This window comes from Dichotomopilus funicola (assembly GCF_033296635.1).
Source record: "Dichotomopilus funicola strain CBS 141.50 unplaced genomic scaffold C8A04scaffold_1, whole genome shotgun sequence".
Lineage (NCBI taxonomy): Eukaryota > Fungi > Ascomycota > Sordariomycetes > Sordariales > Chaetomiaceae > Dichotomopilus > Dichotomopilus funicola.
Genome location: NW_026944022.1, coordinates 534,578 through 556,415, shown reverse-complemented (window position 1 = coordinate 556,415; position 21,838 = coordinate 534,578). Strand labels below are relative to the sequence as shown.

Here is a 21,838-nt window from a genome sequence, read left to right as displayed (position 1 = left end):
TCACTCGTATTTAGACATGATTTGGACGAAACCCAACTGCTAAGGGGCGGAAAAAAGGGGAATGAATACATAGTCAGATGTTCGCAGAACAAACCACCGTCAGATTCAATACACAACTGCATGGCCCATCTTGTCATGTCTTGGTGTTACAAATCTTTCGTATACACATCTGGTATTATACAAACACACACCTTCACTGCTGTCGTCCTTCCTCTAGTTCCGGATCTTGCCGTAGAAGGGGACACCGAAAGACTGCAGCAGAAGCCGTGCCTGTCGATCCGAGGTTGCAGTCGTCTTGATGAAGATGCGCGCACCGGGAATCATCTTGGGCGGGTACAGCTGCAAGCTTGGTTAGCGGAAGTAACAATTATGGAAACCGGGAACATCTCGGCGAGTAACTCACCCAGTAATTAGCTTCCACCTCTGGGAACAACTTGATCTCCTCCGGCGTCAGGCCGAACGAGAGATTACCAGAGCTATCACCCGTCGATGCTATTCTCAAGTCAGTCGCTGTTCACCCACGTCTGGGTGTTTGTCGTAGGGTGACAAAGAAAACTCACCCTTAATCCCCATATAGTCCCTAATTCTCGGAAACACCAAATGTACACACCGATCTAGGAACTCATACGCATCATTGCCGTACACCGTAGCCTTCACACCAGCACGCTCGCCCTTCCGGAGCGCCCATTGTACCACGTTGCTTTTGGTCTTCGTAATTTCAGGCGTCGTCCCCGTCATCGCCAGTAACACAGTCCGCGCCACCAGCAGGTGATCCGGATCCTGGACCGCTACTGGTACGTAGCTCGCCACGGTGATCTCGCGGATGGCGGGGATGTTTGTGAAGGTGATATCGCGCTCGATCAGCGGCAGAGCCGCACCGCCACGAGGCCCGCGCAGCGCACGATTCTTGTGATACGGAGACGAGCCGTCCCATCCACGCAAACGCTGTGCTGGCTCCTTCTTAGGTGTGCCTGGCGGTACGTGCATGTACGCCAGGGTCATGAGATCGGGCGCAATGGTTGTGGTGTAGGTCTGCTTAAGGCGTGGGTGGTTGAAGGGTCCTGGGACGAAGTCTCGCGCGACCGGATCTGAGGAGGGAGGCGACTGTATGGGGTGAAGGGGGCCGCGGTTGTATTTGGGCGGGTGGTATTGGTAACTGCGCGCGGTCTTGTCAGTAGTGTTATACATGGTGGGCTGGGTTGGGAAACCAGTGACTGCTGCCAGTTTTGTGGCTACGGAGCGTCCTTACTTCGAGCTGGGAAGTGATCCTTTCCTGTCGGCCGCGCGCTTCCATGGCCTAAACTGCTTCTTCTCCTCCTCACTCAACTGCTGCCTCGTGAGCGTCGAGTTCTCGAGGTCGTGGAGGGCGGATGGTGACTCGGCGGCGGCTTGTGATGAGGCGCATCGTGACGGTGGCCCTACTGCGTACGGGCTGCGTGCTAATTGGGGCAGCGGAAGGCCGCGGGCCTGTCTCGATAGCCCGCGGAGGCTTGCCATGTCGGTTGAGTAGAATTGTGGTGACCGACATCCAATGCCTAGATCAAATCTGTGAGTTCCGTTCAAGGTAAAATTTCTGGGCCAACTGCGGGGCCGAAACAAGGGTTAGGGTTGTAGTAGCCAACGAGCCACACAAAGACGATTCACAGAACGGTTATAGGTGGATGGCGTCCTCGAATTTTAATTATTTCAAGGGCAAGTCGATTTTTACGGGAACCATTCGGTGTTACAAGGCTCATCCTCCCTTATATTTAGTGTGGCGAGCTCACAAATCTGCAGTCCTTCTGTCTCCCGTTGCAGGACCTCAACCTTACTCCGTACACGGTATGTTAACCATTGGAACATACTGGCGCGGGGAGAGAAGGATACTGCGGCCTTTCGAACGCCGTCAGTGTAGAAGAAAAAAATCTTTATGATCGATAAACTACCGGCATCTTCCCAGCATATCTATCATTTAGTCTTCATCATCCTCCTTCGGCCCCCTGTTCTTTCTCCCCTTTTGCCCGCCCTTGAAGTGCTTTTTGCTCGATCCGACTCGCACGTCCTTTGGGTCGATACCCTTCTCCAGCGCAATCATGGTCCGCAGCTTGCGGCCACTTAATTGCTTGCCCTCCGCCGCTTCAGCCATGCCCTGCTCCGAGTACTTGTAGTTGAACGGTCGCGATAGGTGACCGGCGCTGTTCTCGGTGGCCTTGAAGAAGGCCTTGTCCAGGTTCTGGGATTTGGCGCCGCGTGGGAGCGGGAGCATGTCAGACAGGAGCGAGGCGGTGTCATCACCTTCGACCGAAAGCTCTTCCATGGCAGCCGCCACAGCAGCCTGTCGCTTGGCGGGGAGATGAGCGACGTCGTAGAGCTCACGGTTGAACTCTTGGCTGTCATCGATCCCCGGTGGTGGGGTGACGTACAGCAGCTTCCCGTTGACGTAGTCCTTGAAGATGTACCTCGCGGCACGGGACCGGTCTGGTTGGCCGAGACCCTGTGTCATGAAGCCCCTGTGGCGGGCATAGGCACTAAGCAGTTCATCGCCGGTGGGAATCCCCGTTCCGCCTTCCTCGATAGGCCGAGTGCGTATTTGGATACCATAGATCGCTTCGATGAAGGCCCGTGGAATCCTGCTAGCAACTAGTGTGGCTGGCCCGCTGTATTCCCGCAGCTGGTCGATGGGAAGAACACCATTAACCACGAGCTCGGCCTTGGTGCTGGCGAAGTTAGGAAACACGAGACCTGGGCAATCGCACAAAATGACCCTGTCACTGTAGTGGATAGTCTGGAAGTGCTTTGTCTTGCCAGGCGTGGCCGAGACTGACACTTTGTGGGCGCCAATCAGCGCATTGATAGTCGAGGACTTTCCGACGTTGGGGTAGCCGACCAGACCAACTTGAAGTTTCCGATCCGGTCCTGCCATAAGGTTAGCGTTGTCCGGCTCTCATTAAATCAACAATAACCGGGAATGAAAACATCACTCACCTGCATCCTCCGGCGCATAAGAAAGAAGCATGTCCTCCAACTCATCCACCGTCAGAATCCTGGTGTCCGCCTCGCTCTCTTCCTCCCCGCTGTCGGCTCCCTTTTCGCCCGACTCTTCGGACTGTAATGGGGCATCACTGCCACTTGGGCCAGCTGCTGTGTTACTCTCATCCCCTCCCTCCTCCTCCCCTTCATCCTCTCCTTCGCTCTCAGACTCCTGGGTCTCGAGTAACTCCTTCGCCAACTGGGCCGAGAAGAACCTGTAGGCAATGCCGGCGCCCTTCAAATAGCTCGCCCATGCTTTCCGTTGAGCATATGTCATCATATCGGCCTTGTTGATAAGCAACAGATTCTGTTTCTTCGGGTCCACATCCTTGACATATGTCTCAAGATCCTCGGATCGAAACATGAGCGGGTTCCTAGCATCGACGATCTGAACGACGACGTCAGACCTCTCAATAACACGCCATAGTTGCCTCCACACCTCAAGATTGCGCTCAAACGGCGTCATCAATAGGTCTTGTGTCTCTTGCAACTCAGCCAGGCCCTTGCGCCACTGCAGAAAGCTTTCACGCTCCAACCGGTCGAGTTCTTCGGGGGTTGTCGTCGAATCCCATTGCGGTCGCCTTGGCACCGTCAACCGGGCCTTGTGTTGCCGCTGTTTCCCGAGAACCGCGCGCTCTTCAGCTGCGGAAAGGAGGTACGGGTTCCGCTGGTCGGTGTGGATGATCTTGACATTGTTCATCTTCTCGGCTGTGAAGTCGGTGCCCGCGAGCTCGGCAGTAGCCAGGAACTCGTCGAGCGCGCCCTGTTCGGTAACAGAGCGCATCTTCACCCAACCGGCCTCCTCACGGTCGTTGGTAATGTACTCTTGGCCGGTCGCATGGTCGATACGAGTAACGGCGCCCACGCGCTTGCGATCGCCGCCCTTGCCCTTGCCAAAACGATCCTTCATTAACTGGTTGCCCAGTCCGACGGACTTTTTGGACTTCGCTAGCACCATGTTGGGCAGCGGACTGTTTTGGCGTCAAATATCGGGTAGTCTGCTGGATTCGGGGCGGTCGCAGTTGTTACGCTGCTTAAATTTATCGTCAATGTCCGAAATATTAATTCTTATCAAGGATAGGCGGGGCTTTGGTTTGTTGACGAGACTTCCTGGTTGCTGCTGATAAATAAGGGAAATGGAGGGGCAAATTTGCCAAGGGAGGTATTTAGTAGGTAACCTGAACAGCCTCTTCTAGCAGGACCGACGAAAGAATTTCTTTAGTATGTCGCGTGTAAGCCAAACGGTCCGTTTCAAGTGCGCTTTTGATATCTTCCGGTGGTTTCTATTCATGTACCATCACTCTGATTTGCTGTAACCTTGAGTCTTACCATTTAATTCCTCCTGCTATATTTGCTCCGTGTTAGCGAATTTTGTTACACGGGCCTCTCGACGGCGTAAGTTACGGAATTACCAGAAGATAAACCGCCTGCCGATAAGGCGATAAGATTTTTACCCCACCAAAAATTTACCAGTGCGGGAAACCTGGAGGGACGACTTGTTCGGATGATTTCACACATGCAGAGTCGAAGCACCTTACGAACTAATTTGTCATACATAAAGGCACGCCATTTCGCACACTGCCATCCGGCTCTCCAAAGAGTGAGTGTTCAATCTCTATCAACCCACAAACTCCGGAGTTTCCATCCTCAACCTTCCACATCAACATATTACAAGACCTGCCCGGTCTCCAGCCACCAAAATGCCGAAAGGAAAGTGGATGTATGTGACACGTTTTCTTCCTCCTGTATTCCAAACACATTTGCCCTAGCTATTACTCGTGGCTGACCTCACCCTTCTCCAGCGACAAGAAGAAAGCGACGCATTTCACGCTCGTCTACCGCCCCCAAAATGACCCGCTCATCCACGACGAGTCGGCACCCGACATGGTGCTCAATCCAACCCAACGCGCCAACAAGTCATCGCACGGCCAGGGGCTGACCGACCTGGCATCCGAACTTGGCTCCGACGCTCAGAGCATCCGTGACAACGAGGGCGAGGCGGCCAACTATGGCGTTTACTTCGACGATACCGAGTACGATTACATGCAGCATCTTCGGGACCTGGGCCAGGGTACCGGGGAGGCCGTCTTCGTTGAAGCGAGTTCGACCGGCAACAAGGGGAAGGGGAAGGCCAAGGGCCCGTCGCTTGAGGATGCGCTGCGCCAATTAGACCTCAAGAATCAGAGCGAGGATCTGATCGATGAGGAGATGTTGCCTAGCAAAAACCTGCAGCGTCTGACATACCAGGCTCAGCAAGATGTGCCAGATGCGATCGCTGGATTCCAGCCCGACATGGACCCACGGTTGCGGGAAGTGTTAGAGGCGCTCGAGGATGATGCATACGTGGACGAAAACGGCGACGAGGATATATTCCAGGAGCTGGCCAAGGATGGAGACGAGCTGAACAAGTACGAATTTGAGGAGTCGTATGACGACTTTGAGAATGACGAGGGGTGGGAGTCAGACCACACGGTCAAGGCCGGCGGAGAACAGAAGGAAGAGGAGCATCCACAACAACAGCAGCAGCCCACAGAGGACGATGAAGCACCAACGCTCGCCGATACAAGCAAGCAAAATGGTGCTCAGGGCGAATCGGAAGATTGGATGGAGGAGTTCAAGAAGTTTAAGAGCGACCAAAAAGCCGAGAAAAAGCCCCGGGCTGCCGCAGCACCATCCGAGATGCAATCATCAATATGGACCACCACCACCAACGGTGGGCGGAGAAAGACACGAAAGGGCGCCATGACGAACCCGTCGGCGTACTCGATGACGTCGTCGTCGCTGGTGAGGACAGAGCAGCTGGGCATTTTGGATGCACGGTTTGAGAAGCTAGACGAGGAGTACAATGCAGACATGGACGACCTAGGGTCGGTGTCGGCCGTGTCAACCATGTCGACGGTGCAGGGAACTACGCGGCAGGACTTTGACGGGATGTTGGATGAATTCCTCGGGGACTATTCCATGTTTGGGAAGAAGCGGGTGAAGAAGGGCAAATGGAAGAACGGGATCGAGCAATTCGACGAACTCCGACGGGAGCTGGGGCCGCCTATTATCCCAACCAAATACAAATCAGGGGCAGCTAAATAGTTGTGTGTAGCTTGGTTGGCACAAGGAATTTCGATCGAATGTCGAAAAGGAATAGGAACAATATACCCCCTATACCACCATTACAACAAAATCCGCATCACGTATCTTCCATATCCGATGTATTCTCTCATCTTACAAAACCTGATTTCTCGAAATACATAAATCAACAGCCCATATACGACGCCAACTGGCTCACGCCCTCCTCGTCCTCCTCCAGCGCTACCTCACTCAACAACTTCCTAATCACATCCACATCCTTCACTTCCCAAAACGCCTTCACCCCTTCCCCAAACCGTTCTCCCGACAACCCAATATTGTCCTCAGCTTCCGCCGCAAAACACAGTCGATAAAACGTCCACCCTTCCTCACGCTCCACCTTGGTAGTCGCTGAAAACATGGTACCCGACCCCACCAGCACCAGGAACGGCTTGCGTGTCAGCCAGACCTGCAGCGCGCGGGCGAGCGTCGGGCCGTCGACGGCCGGGTGGTTCCAGAGCGGATGCGAATGGAACAGCATGCGCAGCCAGACGAACATGCCGCCGCGCGGCCAGGAATAGGTGTACAGCGGCGTGGTGGTCACGGTGACGGCGTCCCATTCGGAGTCACCGTCGTTGTCGTCGGACGTGGTCGTGGTCGTGATGAGTGTTGATCCGGCGTCTAGCGCCCGACACATGCGCACCATGCGCCGCTCGTAGTTGCCGCGCAGGCCCTCCAGCCAGCGCACCCACCCGGAGGTGTCCCAGCCGGAAAAGGCGGCGCGGTCGCGGGTGGTTCGAAGGCGGGCGAAGGCGGATCGAGCCTGCTGGTTCTTGATTGTGGCCTTGGAGTTGCTGGTTTGGTGCGGGCCGAGGACAAGCTCGGTGATGAGGCCCTGGGTGAACCCAGAGGGCTGCTGTGTGGTGGACTCGTTGATCCGCTCGAAGCGCTCGATGAGGGCTGGCTGTGCGGTGATCCAGCCGAGGCGGCAGCCGGGTGCCACGGTTTTGGAGAAGGTGTCGAGGCGGACGACGCGGCCGTCGGTGTCGAGGGCGATGAAGGATGGAGTGAGTGAGTCGAGGAAGGCATACCCTGAGGAGGAGGAAGTGGATTTAAAGGGGCTCGAATAGGAAGACTGCTGCCGCTGTCGCTGTTGGGGAATGGGAAGGCCTCGGGACTTGGCTTCCTCGATGCTGGCGGAAGGGAATTGGAGATACCAGTAGGGCTCATCCTCGATGATGACCACGTCGTACTTGCTGCAGATGGCATAGAGTTCCTTCTTGCGCTCGACCGAAAGAACGACGCCCGTAGGATTATGACCAAGCCTAACAGGGAATTAGTAAAGAAAGAGTCATGATAGTTTCGAAAATAGGGGGATCAACAACAAGGCGAAGGCAATGAACATACGTTACAGTGTACAACAGATGGGGCCTCTTTCCCTTGGATGGATCCCAGTTTGCTAGGATATCCTCCAGTCCACCAGGCCCCGTGGCTACCATGCCCGCCACATCGGTATTTACCGTCACAAACTGGACGCCATGGGGTTCGGCCTGGCTCAAGATCGAGTTGTAGATATACGGCTCGCAAAGTATACCCGGCCGTGTGTTGACAGCATTAACACCCTCTGTCCACTGGTCTACAAACAGGTCGAGGCACTTGGAGAAGCCGTCGGTAGCGCCGCAGGTGAGGACGACGCCCGGACCGCCCTTGTAGAGCGTCGTGTGCTCAAGGTTCTCGCGTACAAACTGGCGTACCCATGACAGCAACGGCGGGTAGCCGGGCGCAAGGCCGTATTGTAGCACGGTGTCGAGGTCGACCTTCTTCAGCGGATCGTCCTCTTTGACGAACTTGGGGACGACGATGTGAGCGGCTGAGGCCGGACCCGATGACGATGTTGGTGACGATGACGATGAAGATACCGCGGTCTTCTCACCGGGGTAGTTAGGCGTGGGAGTCCACCTCTCAGGCTTTGCCGTCTGGGCCTCGAGGGTGTCAAAAGGGAAGTAATCAACATGAGGAAGACCTGGTGGGTTGAATTAGAGATGCGTGAGACATGATATAGAGATGAGACTCTAACACTAACCTCCTGCGAGGTTCAGAATGTTCGGAATCCCAAAGAACTTGTACACCTCCTTGATTTTAGAGGGAACTCGTCGTTTGGTGACGGCAGAGTAGTGATGGGTGAGGTCCAAAGGTGCAGGCTTCTCGGTACCGGCCGGACGGACACGACGATGCGAGTCAGGAGTCATCTTGGCGTACCGATGGTGAAATCGGATAAGAAATATTGAGAGAAAATTGTGGCGTTATGAACACGTGAATAGTGTCGTCTGGTGTGTTTTCATCTGTTGCGTGAACCAGTTCTTCTCTCTTGGTTCAAGCCGAGGAAAGAGGAGGAAGCAGCTTCGGACGGAACTGATAAGATGGAGCGAGCAACCTTGGCTCCGCGAGAACCACTCAGATATCCGTATCAGATGGGAATGTGATAAGGCTAGGATCCCCGCTCACAAGTTCGTAACATGACACCGCTGTGGACATTGGAGGAGCTCCTGCAGCCGCCAGCACGCCAGGCACACCCGCGAAGCCGTCACGGAGACATGAGTGGGCGATTATAAATCGCCGGGCACCGTGTCATCCCGCCAACATTAGCCCGTCGCCGTGTTTGGCCGACCTTCCGCCTTGCTAGGCTCTCGTTATGGAACTACACTAGTGGAGGAGCAAGCCGCCAAAAAGAACCATTATTGGCCTAGAAGGATGCCCGTCCCTGACGCCCTGTTGAGTCCCCTTTTGGCAGCTTCATCGAACCCGCTAACCCCACTGGGGAAGTCTGGACCCGGGAGTGCCGCCTCGGCTAAGGTGAACAGACAGCAAACAGCAGGGCAAACATGGGAAGAGTTCGGTTTTCGGGGCATGGGCGTCGTTTTTAATATGCAAGCTGGGCGGCAGGCAGCTTGTACCCCTGGAGAACCTGTGGGTGGGATTCCACAGGATCCTGCAGCCGCCGACTAGTGTGATTTGTAAATTTTAGCCCCCAGCCGCTCAGCAGAGCAAGGAACCAGAACCAAAATTTCGACCCCTCAGAGGTTCCGGAAGGTTTATCACACCTTCCGAAGGACCTCGACCAAAACTTGAGCTAGGTTCGAGGTCCCCACTTGGAGTACCGTGTTGATTGTCAACGCGGCCGCTGGTACAAACACGACTCAACTCCTATGTACGGGCCGATTGAATAAATACCCTCAAAAATGTTTCCTCACCGGCGTCCTCGGCCTCGGTCTCGGCCCGACTTCGCCCCGTCCCTTTTTCTCGATGCTTCCGATCGTCCAACGGCTCGTTAACGTTAGCCGATCCCGCTGCGAGACAACGACGTTCCGCGCATGACATGCATGTAGTTCCGCAGCGGGGTGAGACAGCTGAGACGTGTGATCCAACCATAATTCAACCAACATCACCCAACCGCCAATTATCGTGCAATTCATCAAACAGATTGGGGCAAAGACCCGAAAATAGGTCCACAAAAACCTGGGGTATATCGATCTCGCAGCCGCTCATCGCACACGACCATACAAAGCATCACGCTTGACTCTCGTGCCACTCTTCCTGCTCTGGCGAATATTCAAATCCCAACTCCTCCAAACTCCTCGCTCGGCGCCCGTCCAACTCAAACTGCAATTTCGCCTTGGCATAGATCTGTCGCTGCCAGACAACCTCTGGGCTCCAAAACGGCGGCGTCTTCCCGGGCGTGTTTGACCGCGCTAGCCAATCGTACACCGAATTGATGTACTCGGCGTCGCCGCCCTCGGGCCACACGTGGTATTTAGAAGACCCGCGCCGCTCCGTCTCCTCCGCTTCCCATCGCCACATTTCCGCCGTCGACGGCAGCGGCAGCACGTTCGCCCATGTGCGCGCAAACACAGCCGCCTGACTCTCGGCGATGGGGAAAGGCACCACCTTGACTGGGAGTCGCGTAAACACGAGGGTCGGGTGCTCGATGTGGAACATGTGCTGGTACAAGCCGTGCACTTTGCGGCCGTTGGTCGCCAACGGTTGGTTCGATGGGGTGTCCTTGTAGAGAGAGCGGAGGAAGGGAAAGGAGAACAGATAACCTGTTGCGTAGATGATGGCGTCGATGTCCTTCTCGACGCGGCCGCCTTGGAACCGCACGGCTCGCTCCTCGGGCAGAAATTCTTCGATGACTGGCACCTCTTCCGCCCCAGAATACTCTAGCTGCGCTGGGGAGGTGGGCGACCGCACTGAGAGTAATGGTGGAGTTTTGCAGGCGCGGCTGATTTGTGCTGCAATATCGATGCCCGAAGCGGCGTTGCCCACGACGATGACCTTTTGCCCAAGGTACTGCTCCGGCGTGCGGTAATGTTTGGAATGGCGGATAATGTTGGGGTGCGCTTTGTGAAATTCGCGAACGCCTTTCGTGTCTGGAATGTAAACCGCCGTGTAGTGGCCCGACACCACTACGACGGCGTCGTATGTGGCACTTGTCGTGGTCCCCGTTACGAGGTTCACCGTGTCCACGTCCCAGTGATCCTTTCCATCCACAACTCTCAGACGGATATCCTCCACCTGGGTCGAGAACTGGATGAGATGTCGGATATCCTTTGCGTATTCCACTATGTACTCTTGGATGTGCTCGCGGGAGGGGAAAATCAGCGTATCCCTTCGTAATGGGAGATCCGAGAATTCCATGAGCGCCCGCGGGATATTGGTGTGCAACACGTCGTACATCGGCGACGGAAAGATGGGCTTCTCTCCATCCTCCCCGTCAAAAGGCAGCGGGGGGTCTGACGGGCCATCGGCCCTCAACTGCGGCACACGCACCTTGTTTGAAGGTTGTGGGCTGTAGTTCCAGACTCCGCCTACCTCGGCTTGCTGCTCAAACACATCAATTTTCTCAAACGCGTTTTGGGCAAGCAGGTACTTCGCCGCCGCAAGCGCGCAGGGGCCAGCCCCCACGATGGCCACCTTCTTAACGTCAAACCGGGGTGGTAGCTGCGAACCCATGGTATGCCAAAAGAAATAGCGTCTAAAATAACTAAAACGAAGAGGAGAAAATGTTGTGTGAGTGTCCCGTAGACGCGGCAATTGTCGGTAGCACATGGAGCACGGTCGAGAGTCACATTACCTATACGCCGTGAGGGCCGATGCTGTTGAGGGGCAGTCTGCCCATCCAGTACATTGTATGGTGTGATTAACGTTAGCGTTCTCGGAAGCCTTGACGGTCCGCCCCGTAAATTACAGGTACCCGGGGTAACATTACGTATTCGTACGCCAATCGGTTCGACAGCGATCTGACATCTTACCGTTTACGTCAGGCTGTAACGAAATCTTGACCCACTTTTATCGCGTCGCTGCCGTCATGGGTCCAGGAGCTTGCCGCGCTTTCCTTCGAAGCTCCCGTCCAACACATGCAACCAACAACTCCAACTCGGCAAACAGCCTACATTCGGGTTGGGATGAAAGGATCGTTCACTTCACTTTCTAGAACTTCGCATCCACCCAGTCTATGCTTCCTTTCCACTACTGCGACAAGGCGTCTGATTCCAACCACCGAACTGCAAATGACGACCGAACAACGAAGGTCCCAGCGACACCCGATTTCATGATATAGCTGCATTTCCTTTGCGTTATACTCTCCAACATGGCGGCGGCTAACGGTGATGGCGCTTCCGATCTATCGTCGCGGGCGGCAACCCCAATTGCCCAACTAAGTCCCGACCTCGCCGACCAAGCCTCACGCGTCGTCCGCGGCGAAGTCACGATCACTTGGCCTTACAACTCCGTCACCAAGAGGTTCGCCTTCCTCATCGCCGAACCTGATGTGCGCCTGCGCCGTGCTAGAGGCCAAATACGGGTAGAGCTCCAGGGGCCGAGCGCGACAGCTGCGGCGGAAAGCGGACTTGGGGCGGGTGATGAGTTGGTCTTCAGCTTGGCTGGCGTAGAATGGGCCAAAGATGCGTCCCCCGGTCGCATCCCCGGCGCAAGAGTGGAATGGCAGCTACAGTTTAGTTGTAGGATTGACCTGCAGGTGTGTGTTTGTGGATGGAAATGTTGCCGCGTAGTGCTGACCTAGTTGCAGGTCAAATTTGGAGAATCCGGCGAAGTGAAACTCATCAACATCGACAACCCAGCGGAACAACAACCAGATGGCCTTGGGAACGAGACACCGAGACTGACCTCGATAGAACCCGAGCCTGCGCCAGTCATATCCGAAGTTCCAACCACGACTCGCAAACTTTCGGACTTCACGGCAAACGAATACCCCTCGCCGGCTTTTGTTAAACGGGCTCGCATATCGTACGGCGCTCTGTTCGAAGGCGGCTTCGATCTGTTTGAAGAGGATGGGGGGGTAAAAGGGAAGGGTCGTAAAAGAACCAGATTCGGCCGGGATAGCAGCGCGTGGCGATACACCAGTCAGTCACCGAGCCCCGAGCCTAGTCCCACGCCCGAAGACGCAATGGACGAAGATGAACCCGAAGATATAAATTCCCAACCATCGCCCTTACCGCCGCGACGGAACTGGGGCTCACAAAACTTCGATGTGGATGCACCTCGGGCCGCTGCAGAACCGGTAAACATCGCCCTGGAGCGAGATACAGCGCCTGCTGCACCAGCACCCTCGACCCCGTTGCCTCAGCGCCTCTCGGCGAATCCTGTGCCCAGGGATTCAAGCCCGGCCCCCCGAATATCGACGCCCGCTGTTGAGCCCGAGTCTCGTCACGAGCAATCCAACGAGGCCCAAATTTCACAACCCGAGGCCACTGCCCCCGTTACCGACTTGGCATTCACTATAGGACCGCACGAGGAATCCACCGGTGTGCTTCATGGCGAGGAACAAAGAGAACAACCCGTTACAATTCCTTCTCAACAGGCGCCACCACCGGATCTTGGCGCCGTCACCCGCAGTGATACCCTGTTTAGCTCGAATACCTTTTCTGACAGTTTCTCTGCGTTTGGTGCTGGGGCGTCGGACCAGGTAGAATCCAATCTAAGCCTTGCGGATCAGGTTCGGTTCGGATTTTCTCATGTCCCACAGACCAGTTACTCGCCAACACCGCCCGTTCCGAAACACGTCCCGGAGCCCGCCTATGGCCCACAAGAACTTTACCCAACGGCGTATCTTGATGCCTCAGCTCCTCCAAAGTTTGCCGACATGGGCACGTATGTCGATGCGGCGGATGAACAACCGGAAGTGGCCCAAACCCAAGCGCCGGAACCACCCACCGTTCAGCAGTTTGGGGGCCGCCAGTGGGAAATGTCGACCGAGTCGCCTCACTACAACCCCGTTGAAGGCGGGCATTTCGGATCGGACGCTCTTAACGAAGGAACAAGGATTGAGGTTGAGCAACCATCTCTCCATGCGGACGACATTGCCCCCGAACAGGTGCCCGAAGGATTTGCGAGCTACGGGCAGAAAAGTTTACCTGAGGATGGCCAGGAGAACCCAACCCCGCCAGCCCCTCCCCCGACCAGCGATGAACCGGTTGCCGAAGAGGTGAATAGCGACAGCGAGGAGGAAGTTGGCGTACAAGAGGAGGAAGATGTAGACTCCGAAGCTGACGAATATGAATACGGCGAACGAATCGAAGAGGGCGACTACGACCAGCGCAAGTACGACATTCTTTCAGACGACGATGAAGGCCTCTCCGAGGAGGAGGACGAGGTTGAGCTCGAAACGGAGGAGCGTTACGGCAATGAGGAAGTGTACGACGAAGATGGCGAGGGTGAAGAGTGGGACGAGGGCGAAGAATACGGGAGCGAAGAAGGAGAAGATGAAGAAGGGAATGAGGAGGAAGAGGAGGACGAAGAAAGCGAAGATGAGGAAGAGGAAGGCGAGGATGGTAGCGAGGGATTTGATGTGAGCCGGTACCAGCCAAGGAGACAAGCACCGCCAACGCAAACCGGCCCCCCAGAGGTCATCAGTCTGCTTTCCGATTCCGAGGACGAAGAGGAGGAACCTAAGCCGCCGCCGCCGCCGCCGAAGAGATCGTCCCCGCCTCAGGCACAAACAACTATCCAGACGTTGTTTCGCACGACATCACCTACGCCTCAGCCCACTCAGACAGAGTCCCAGACGGTTTCACGCAAAGGGACCCCACCACAGACTCTGATGTCGTCTGAACCATCCCAAGCAACTATTTCAACCCACCGTGAAACCATCGGGGCCGTAGAAGAGACGGAGCAAAACGACGTGGCTGCGGACGACGAGCATAGGATTTTTGGGCAAACCCACGTTGTCGACTTTGCAACAGTTGCTCCCCAGCAATCCAGTGTGCAGGCAAAGGCGGCAGTGGTTGATTTGCTGGATACCAGCACCGACAACTCCTCGGTCATTAGCCTCGCTTCCAGTTCCTTTGAAACGTCAAGCGTTCGGGACGAGACTCCCACCCCTAAAAAACAACATGCCCCCAGCGAAGTGTTGCCCGACCCGATAGTTGCCTCAGAACAAAGATCGCAGTCTACGCCGAGTGAAAGTTCTTCTGAAGGGCTCTTCATATCAAAGCCGCGCGCCAGATCTCCGGGCACAGAAGGCGAACTGCCGAGTGTCAGCTCTACGAAAGAGTTTTGTAGAACCGATAATGAGTCGGCGCGAGAATATCCGAGCGCCCATGAATTGGGGCACGATGGGATTCAAGACGGACTCGAGAGCGTAGGAGAACGGGAGCAGGGCGCTACGAGCTCACCACTACGCGACGCACAGCACGATGACTCGAGCTTACCAGATGCGGATACACTCTCGTTGGCTAGCCAGGTCGAGGCCCCAGAAGAATTTGGAAATGGCGATGATGGCCACATGAGTGTGGACGAAGAAGGCGAGGCCTCAGCCGGCGAATATGACGTGATGGTAGTCTCCGAAGATGATGTCGATATGATCGATGCTTCCTCAGCACGAGTCGAGTCGGCATCGCCAGACAAGATTATGACAAGCCCCCAACGGGATAATCAGGAGGAATCAACACCCAGCATCGCCGATCCCATGGTTACCGATGATATGTCGCAAACTGCGGCTAGCCATTCGGCAGACGAATCTCTTCCGGATGCGCAGACCCCTACTCAAGAAGAGGAACGACTCACCCCTGTTGCGACCGATGAAGGGCCAGTTACTGCCGCAGATGAGATGATGGAAGTTGTATCTGACACTGAACCTACACCGGTGCTAGTCAAGCCACGGGTGGATCTTGCGGTTGAGGAGGTGGTGGAATCTACACAACAGTCGACGACGATGCGGCTGACCGAAGAGGTCGACACGATACCAAGGGGACTTCCACAGGAAGTTGATGAAAATATCGGCGTCAATGAGACTGCTGCAGCCGCTGCGGCCACCGTTGTTTCTTTGGAGGCCGGGGGGATTGTCGAGGTTGAAGCAAGTTCCGCCCCGGTTCGCTCACCGCGATCACCGTGGCTGGACGGCACGGTTGATGATAATGCATCTTCCGTGCCCTTTTCTCAGGATAACCAACAACAAAACGAGAAATTGTCGGAGCTTGAGGAATTCTCTTCTCAAGAGGAGCTTGGCGGGGTTGAGCAGCCCATGATGCACGACGCAGAGCAGGACCTTGAGGACGAAACTCTGATCCTGGAACAACTCACCCAGGAACAACAGCAGTCTTTTAGGTTTGAATCGGTTGTATCGGACGAAGGAGACCGCTCGTCTTCCCCAAATCCCGACCTAAGCGTGGACCTCGCCCGGCAAGCTATTGCATTCCAGTCCGACGGGACCTCTGTTGAGCTTGAGAGTAAGGACAAGTCTGACTACGTGGATCAACTTGGAGATCGGGAGGATAATGAGCATGTGGATGAACCACAATCCCCTGATCTTAGCGTCCAACTAGCCCGTGACGCATCCACCCCCAAGCTGCGCCCAGCAACTGCCGACCTGGCTTCGTCCGAAAAGAACGAAAAGCCCGAAATATCCGGCCGCTTTTCCACTCCCGACCTCAGCGTTCAGCTCGCACGACAGAGTGTCGGATCAAAGCGGAACAAGAAGGCAGCAGCCGAGCCTGTCCGAACGAGTGCTCGCATTACCCGTGCACGATCTAGTAGTTTCCGATCCAACACGACGAACGGCACACCCGAGAAGGACAAAGAAGACCCCAGCATCAGCTTCGCAAGATCAGCTTTAGCATCACCCTCCAAACGCCCCGAGGCCGAACCCACCGACCCTTCCACCTCCTTTACCTCCACAACTTCAACAGGCCCCACGACCGCTGCAGCTCTCAAAGCCGACCTTACTAAGCGTTTGCGGTCTGAGCTCCCAGGCGGCGTCGCCCTCAAGGCGCTGCGTAATCACCCCGACAAATTCCTCGACACCATCGTCGTCGTGACCTCCCGCCCCACTCAGCCAACCCGCGCCCACGGCGGTCCCCGCGAATTCTTCATGTCCTTCCGCGCCACCGACCCCTCAGCGGCCCCCGGCGCTGTCATCGAGGTGCAGATGTACCGTCCGCACAAGGACTCGCTGCCCGTAGTCGCGCCGGGAGATGTCGTGTTACTGCAGCGGTTCCAGGTGAAAGCCATGACCAAGAAAGAGTGGGGGTTGCGGACAGGCATGGAGAGCGCGTGGGCGGTTTGGGAAGGGGGTGGTCATCATTCTCTTGATAAGCCCGACGAAGCGGGGGCCACCAGCCAGGGGGCAGCAGCGCCACAAATCCGGGGTCCGCCGGTGGAGGATTGGGAGCGGTACGTGGGGTATGTGGCTACGATGAAGGAGTGGTTTGCCTTGGTGGTGGGGGATGAGACATCCCGGAAGAAGCTGGAGAAGGCGGATCAGAAGATGGCGGAGGCGAAGTGATTGATGGGTGCGTGTGGTTTTTTCGTGTATTGTTATTGTCTTCGTGCTACTTGAATGTTGCCGCATGAAGTTTGGTCGGGATTGGAGTTGGACATGTCCGTCAACTACATGATAGGTTGAGATAGCAAGACTCCCCCGAGATGAGCCATAGAACTCGCAGGAGGAAGAAATAAATACAAGACCTCGAAGCAACTTCGGTATTTCGCCAACTGAGCCGATGGATGAGATGAGGAACTTTCGCAAGAGAGATAACACCAAGCTACGAAACCTATTACTCCCGCTCACACTCCGAGTCTCAACAACGTCTCTGTTCCTTCGGGCAACAGACAATGTCACGGAAACGATGTTAAACGTTACACCATGGTTTACAGCACATTTACTGAATCGAAAACATCCTCCTTTTTAATTACAGCTGATCTATTCACGCTGCTCCTCCTTCTACTGTGTACCCTTTCCCCCCTCCTTTTCCAAATTGCAGGTACGACCCTCAAAACAGGGGCCGACCTCTGGTCGCCACATAGAAAACGAAACAATGCAGGATCCGTGTAGCGTTTCCCATCCCGAGTCCCAATGCAAGATCCTATACTTCCCAGCTCAGCCCACAGAGACAAAAGCCCTGGGCAGCGCTATCTGAGCGTGAAACAACGCTGAAAATCAATACTCGAATGAATAATTAACGAAAAAAAGTACCAAGGCACAGCGTGGCCAAAAGTAGGAGGGGTGCCGCGGCACTGCTCAAGCCGAATTGAAAAGACTCAAAAGCCAAAGAGACTACTCCTCGGGAACCTAGAGCTCGGGATCGTAGATCCGGGCCTTGATGTACTTGTCCAGAGCCGGGTCACCCCACTCTTCCCACTCAAGCCATTGCTCTTCCGGCAGCTGGCTGACGCCGTCACGGCGCGCGGCCTTCATGACTTCGCGGGCGACGATGAGGCTGGCCTCGCGGACACGCTCAATGCGAGGATAGATAAGGCCCTTGTGGATTTCCTCGGCGTTGAGCGAGCCAGCCAGGGCAGCTGCCGATGTGTAGATCATGTTGTCGGTCACGCGGTTGGACTTGGAAAGAATCGTACCAAGACCGATACCAGGGAACACGTAAACGTTGTTGCCCTGGTTGGGGTAGTACGTGATAGGCTTGTCCGTACCCTTAACGGTGAAGGCCGAGAAGGGCGAACCGGAAGCAAAGATGGCGGTTCCGTCAGTCCACGTCACGGCCTGCTCGAAAGTGCATTCGGCCTTGGTGAGGGGGTTGCTGAGCGGGAACAGGATGGGCCGACGGCCAAGGCCGCCCGCATCCACAGACGCCTTGAGCGCGCGGATAACGGACTCGGTAAAGACGCCGTGGGTGGCGGTGAGGCCGATCAAAGCGGTGGGCTTGACGTACTCAATGACCTCTTCCAGGTTGCGGAATTGGTGTCCGTTATTGTCGGAACGAGCAAAGTACTTTTTGTGCTCAGCAAGCTTGTCACCACGGTCCTTGGTCACAAGGCCCTTGGTGTCAACCAGCCAAAACTTGTCCTTCGCTGCCTGTTCCGACAAGCCGCGCTTGGTGTAGAACTCAACCAGCTGCTTCGCGACACCGACACCAGCAGAGCCGGCGCCCATGAAGACAAGGCGCTGCTCCTCGATGGGAACGCCCGAGAGGTTGACGGCTCCAATATACCTGCAAACCGGTGTTAGTGATTGGGAGCGAGAAAGTTATGTGGGGCAGACCCATGCGTACCCGCCAAGCACCACGGCACCAGTCCCCTGGATGTCATCGTTGAAGCATTTGTAGCCGTTGCGGTACCGGTCGAGGTAGTTGAAGGCCTTTTCACTCTCAAAGTCTTCAAACTGCACTACCATCTCGGGGTAAACCTCAGCAGCAGCCTGCATGAACTCGTCCATGAATTCTTGCTGCTCTGCGACAGAAGGGCGCTTTGCGCGCAGGCCAAGGTACAGTGGGTCCTTAAGATTTGTCTCGTTGGCCGTGCCGCAGTCGAGGACAATCGGCAGCGTCCGTTCTGGGCGGATGCCGGCAGCCGCCGTGTACAGCGCTAGCTTGCCAATCTGTTGTGTTGCGTTGCATGTTAGTCGACCTGTTTCCCGGGACCCCGCCAACCGCCGAGGGGTGGGGGCCAATTGGTTTCAGCCGAGGAAACTTACCGGAATGCCAACGCCATTCACGCCAAGATCGCCCAGACCGAGGATACGGGAACCGTCTGTGACGACGCAAATCTCCGGGTTCGGATACGGCCAATTCTTGAGGATGGTCTTCATCGATTTCCGTTGCTTAATGGAAATGTATAACGCCTCCGGCCGCGTGTACAAAGTAGAGTATTGGAGGCAGACGTCGCCAATAGTGGGCGTGTACACGAGCGGCATCAGCTCGGTTGCGTTATCAATGAGCAGGCGGTAGAAGAGGTCTACGTTCTGGCCCTTGAGTGACGACAGGTACAGGTACCGGTCAATGTTCGTTTGCCGAGTCCGGATCATCTTGAGCGCACGCTCGCACTGCTTGCTGCTGTCCTCCATGACGTGCGGGATCAAACCCGTCAGGTTCTTGGCGATGCGCTGCTCCGGAGTGAAAGAGAGGCCTTGAGGGGAGGAGGCACAGTTAGCAGCCAGTTTACGAAGACGGGACACAGCCCGTGAACTCGACGGCATTGTAGGAGATGTATTGAACGGTGGTGACGTTGCTACACATCAACATGCAGCGCTTTGGCACTCTTCTGGCGGGCCGAGGCGAATTGTGCGGGAGGGGATCGGAAGGGTAGAAAAGTTGGGACGGAAGAGCAGACGATGAAGTAGTGATTAAAAGGGAGGAGGACGGAGAAACAGAGGGACCACAAAGCTGACTCACCTTTATTCCACATTGGTTCGGTGAGCACCTGGTAGCCAAGAGCCTGTGTCTGGCCCAGGTATTCGGTGTTGGTCTCCTGATGCACCTCACCGTAATGGTTTTGGCTGTAGCCGCGAAGAGTGTCGAGATTCGCCATTCTCATAGCTTCTTCAATAGAGTTGATGTCGACGGAAGACATTGGGTTGGCAGCGGAGATCCTGCGGGTGGACGAGATGGAGATGCGCTTGGAGCTAGATATAGATGATTGCGATGACCGGCCTGACGCCACGGAGGAAGAGGGGGAGATCGACCGAGGTGTTGAAATGTCGGAGCTGGAAGTGCTGTACGCATAAGACGCCATTGCATGTGTGAGAGCCGGGAGAGGAAAGAAGGGAAGTCGGACGAGGGAAACAAGAGTGTAAATCCACGGGGCAAGCTCGAGGCAGGGCTGGACCAGGTGCAAAAGAAGTGCCCCCTGCGGCGTGAGTCTAGCAATATTATTAGAATTACGACGATGGCTGGGTCCAGCCGTCCTGTTTTTAGGCGCAGTCGCGGTTGCGGAAGCTGTCCGGGCCACCAGAGCTTTTGTCAGGAAAAGCGACAGTTGGAGCGTCTTGCCCACACGCCGGTTAGTGAGGGCGAGCTGGTTTAAAAGCTTTTGCGCGCCGGCCACTCGAGACGCGACCAGCGCCCACTTGGCTCCCCGTTTTCCCATACCCAGCCCGAAAAAAGGACGTGAAAAAGAGTTGATGCTGTTGAGGGTGGTTGATGCGACAGAGGCCTGTTCTGTGAGGTTTCGGCGCACGTTTCAAGGGTTGGCGGCGTTGAGGGCGCTTTGCCGGACACGCCTCCTTCAGTTGGTCGGAAGGGGCGCGGGAGAATTAAAAAAAAAAGTGGGAAGATTCAATCACGATGTCAGAGCAAACCGGGCCCCCTGGTAGAACCGGCGGGTACAGGTACCAAGGCCAGACACGATCCGAGGAAGCAATGGCTCCTTCCCGTCGCCGAGTTTGGTGGGCAGTTTGCGAGTCGTAAGTCTCTTTTTGGGGAAGGCACTTACACCGCGAACTGGGCCAACCGGTAGTAACCCCAGCGGCAGGAGTCACCGAGATGACATCCCGGGTGGGCACCGGAGTGGATGCCCGAACTAGCCGTTCGATTAAATCGAACCATGCATGTTTATCAAAATTGGAAGGCAGCGCGGCCACTAACAAGCTGCGCAGATTCCAGTTGTGTTCTGAATGCCTGCTTGATGGGCCGTCAAAATCACCTGATTTTTTTGAGTTGTTTTGTTGGGGGGTCCCCGAAAGGTTGAATGGATTGGGGTTCACGGATCGCTGACTGTGACCCCTGTACTATTACTGTTATGCGACATCAGCAAATGCCCTTTTGCCAAAGTTTTCCATGCGGCATCAAGGGAAGCACCAAGCAGCCTGCTGCTCCTTCAAATCGAGGACATTCGTTCTACATTCAGGTTCTCGCGGCGGACATCCCCATCAACACCTGTTCCACGCCCGAGCTTCCGATTTGTTTGCTCTTGTCGTTTGTCTCTCTCATCAAATTCAGACCGACGTTGGTCACAAGACATGTCTTCGGGATGGTCTTGGGGAAAAGTCGGTGGGCCACCCAAGTAAACACCATTCAAGACAGCTTGGGATCCATCCGTCATCCGCCCAATCACACACCGAGCAATGGAGAGCAGGTTGCCTTTTTTGGCTAAGACCACGTCCCGATCCGCCGGATGGCCGTTCGGGATCGGTTGTCTGCGTGTTGATGGTTCCTGAACGGCCTTCACAAACGAATTATTCTTTCCCTTGCCCTTCCCCTTGTCTCCGACAAGAAGTAGGAAAAGGGGCACGCGCCCTCGATCTTCTTGGGAGGCCTTACCGCCTTTGTCTGTTACCTAATAATAATCTCGATGTGCCGGGAAGTTTGGTCTCCTGGCCAAAAGAAAAAAACTCAAGATTTACGCAGCGCTGTCTCGGGGTACGGCATGGGCGTCTTGTGGCGCTCGACTAACTAGCCGCTCGGCGCTCGGTCGCCGGGAAATCCCCTATCTCGACAAAAGCCGGTCCGGCTCGAAAAAATCAAATGTTACGCCATCCTACGATCTGTGACCGTGGGTATGATCACTCCCGTCCTTGCAG

At 55.6% G+C, this 21,838-nt stretch overlaps 7 protein-coding genes across 7 annotated transcripts; 2 read left to right on the top strand and 5 right to left on the bottom strand.

Moving 5' to 3' along the window:
* Positions 1–213: 213 nt before the first annotated feature.
* Positions 214–1,497, bottom strand: C8A04DRAFT_23888 (ribosomal protein L5 domain-containing protein; the record flags this gene model as incomplete). Its single annotated transcript, XM_062778862.1, has 4 exons — positions 214–339; positions 404–492; positions 561–1,156; positions 1,250–1,497. The coding sequence occupies 4 exons, from the start codon at positions 1,495–1,497 to the stop codon at positions 214–216; spliced, it is 1,059 nt and encodes a 352-aa protein (XP_062641466.1).
* Positions 1,498–1,951: 454 nt separating this feature from the next.
* C8A04DRAFT_33613 (large subunit GTPase 1) lies at positions 1,952–3,967 on the bottom strand (the record flags this gene model as incomplete). The annotated part of the gene is made up of 2 exons (XM_062782526.1): positions 1,952–2,895; positions 2,965–3,967. The coding sequence occupies 2 exons, from the start codon at positions 3,965–3,967 to the stop codon at positions 1,952–1,954; spliced, it is 1,947 nt and encodes a 648-aa protein (XP_062641465.1).
* Positions 3,968–4,709: 742 nt separating this feature from the next.
* Positions 4,710–6,096, top strand: C8A04DRAFT_33612 (uncharacterized protein; the record flags this gene model as incomplete). The annotated part of the gene is made up of 2 exons (XM_062782525.1): positions 4,710–4,729; positions 4,812–6,096. 2 exons carry the CDS (start codon positions 4,710–4,712, stop codon positions 6,094–6,096), a joined length of 1,305 nt encoding a protein of 434 aa, XP_062641464.1.
* A 163-nt stretch (positions 6,097–6,259) lies between these two features.
* Positions 6,260–8,321, bottom strand: C8A04DRAFT_23885 (pyridoxal phosphate-dependent transferase; the record flags this gene model as incomplete). Its single annotated transcript, XM_062778861.1, has 3 exons — positions 6,260–7,397; positions 7,480–8,095; positions 8,156–8,321. 3 exons carry the CDS (start codon positions 8,319–8,321, stop codon positions 6,260–6,262), a joined length of 1,920 nt encoding a protein of 639 aa, XP_062641463.1.
* Positions 8,322–9,639: 1,318 nt separating this feature from the next.
* On the bottom strand, positions 9,640–11,082 carry C8A04DRAFT_23884 (uncharacterized protein; the record flags this gene model as incomplete). Its single annotated transcript, XM_062778860.1, has 1 exon — positions 9,640–11,082. The coding sequence occupies one exon, from the start codon at positions 11,080–11,082 to the stop codon at positions 9,640–9,642; it is 1,443 nt and encodes a 480-aa protein (XP_062641462.1).
* Positions 11,083–11,719: 637 nt separating this feature from the next.
* Positions 11,720–16,870, top strand: C8A04DRAFT_23883 (uncharacterized protein; the record flags this gene model as incomplete). The annotated part of the gene is made up of 2 exons (XM_062778859.1): positions 11,720–12,106; positions 12,158–16,870. The coding sequence occupies 2 exons, from the start codon at positions 11,720–11,722 to the stop codon at positions 16,868–16,870; spliced, it is 5,100 nt and encodes a 1,699-aa protein (XP_062641461.1).
* A 786-nt stretch (positions 16,871–17,656) lies between these two features.
* Positions 17,657–20,406, bottom strand: C8A04DRAFT_33609 (NADP-dependent malic enzyme; the record flags this gene model as incomplete). Its single annotated transcript, XM_062782524.1, has 4 exons — positions 17,657–18,533; positions 18,594–18,919; positions 19,016–19,446; positions 19,713–20,406. 4 exons carry the CDS (start codon positions 20,404–20,406, stop codon positions 17,657–17,659), a joined length of 2,328 nt encoding a protein of 775 aa, XP_062641460.1.
* Between the last annotated feature and the right edge of the window lie 1,432 nt (positions 20,407–21,838).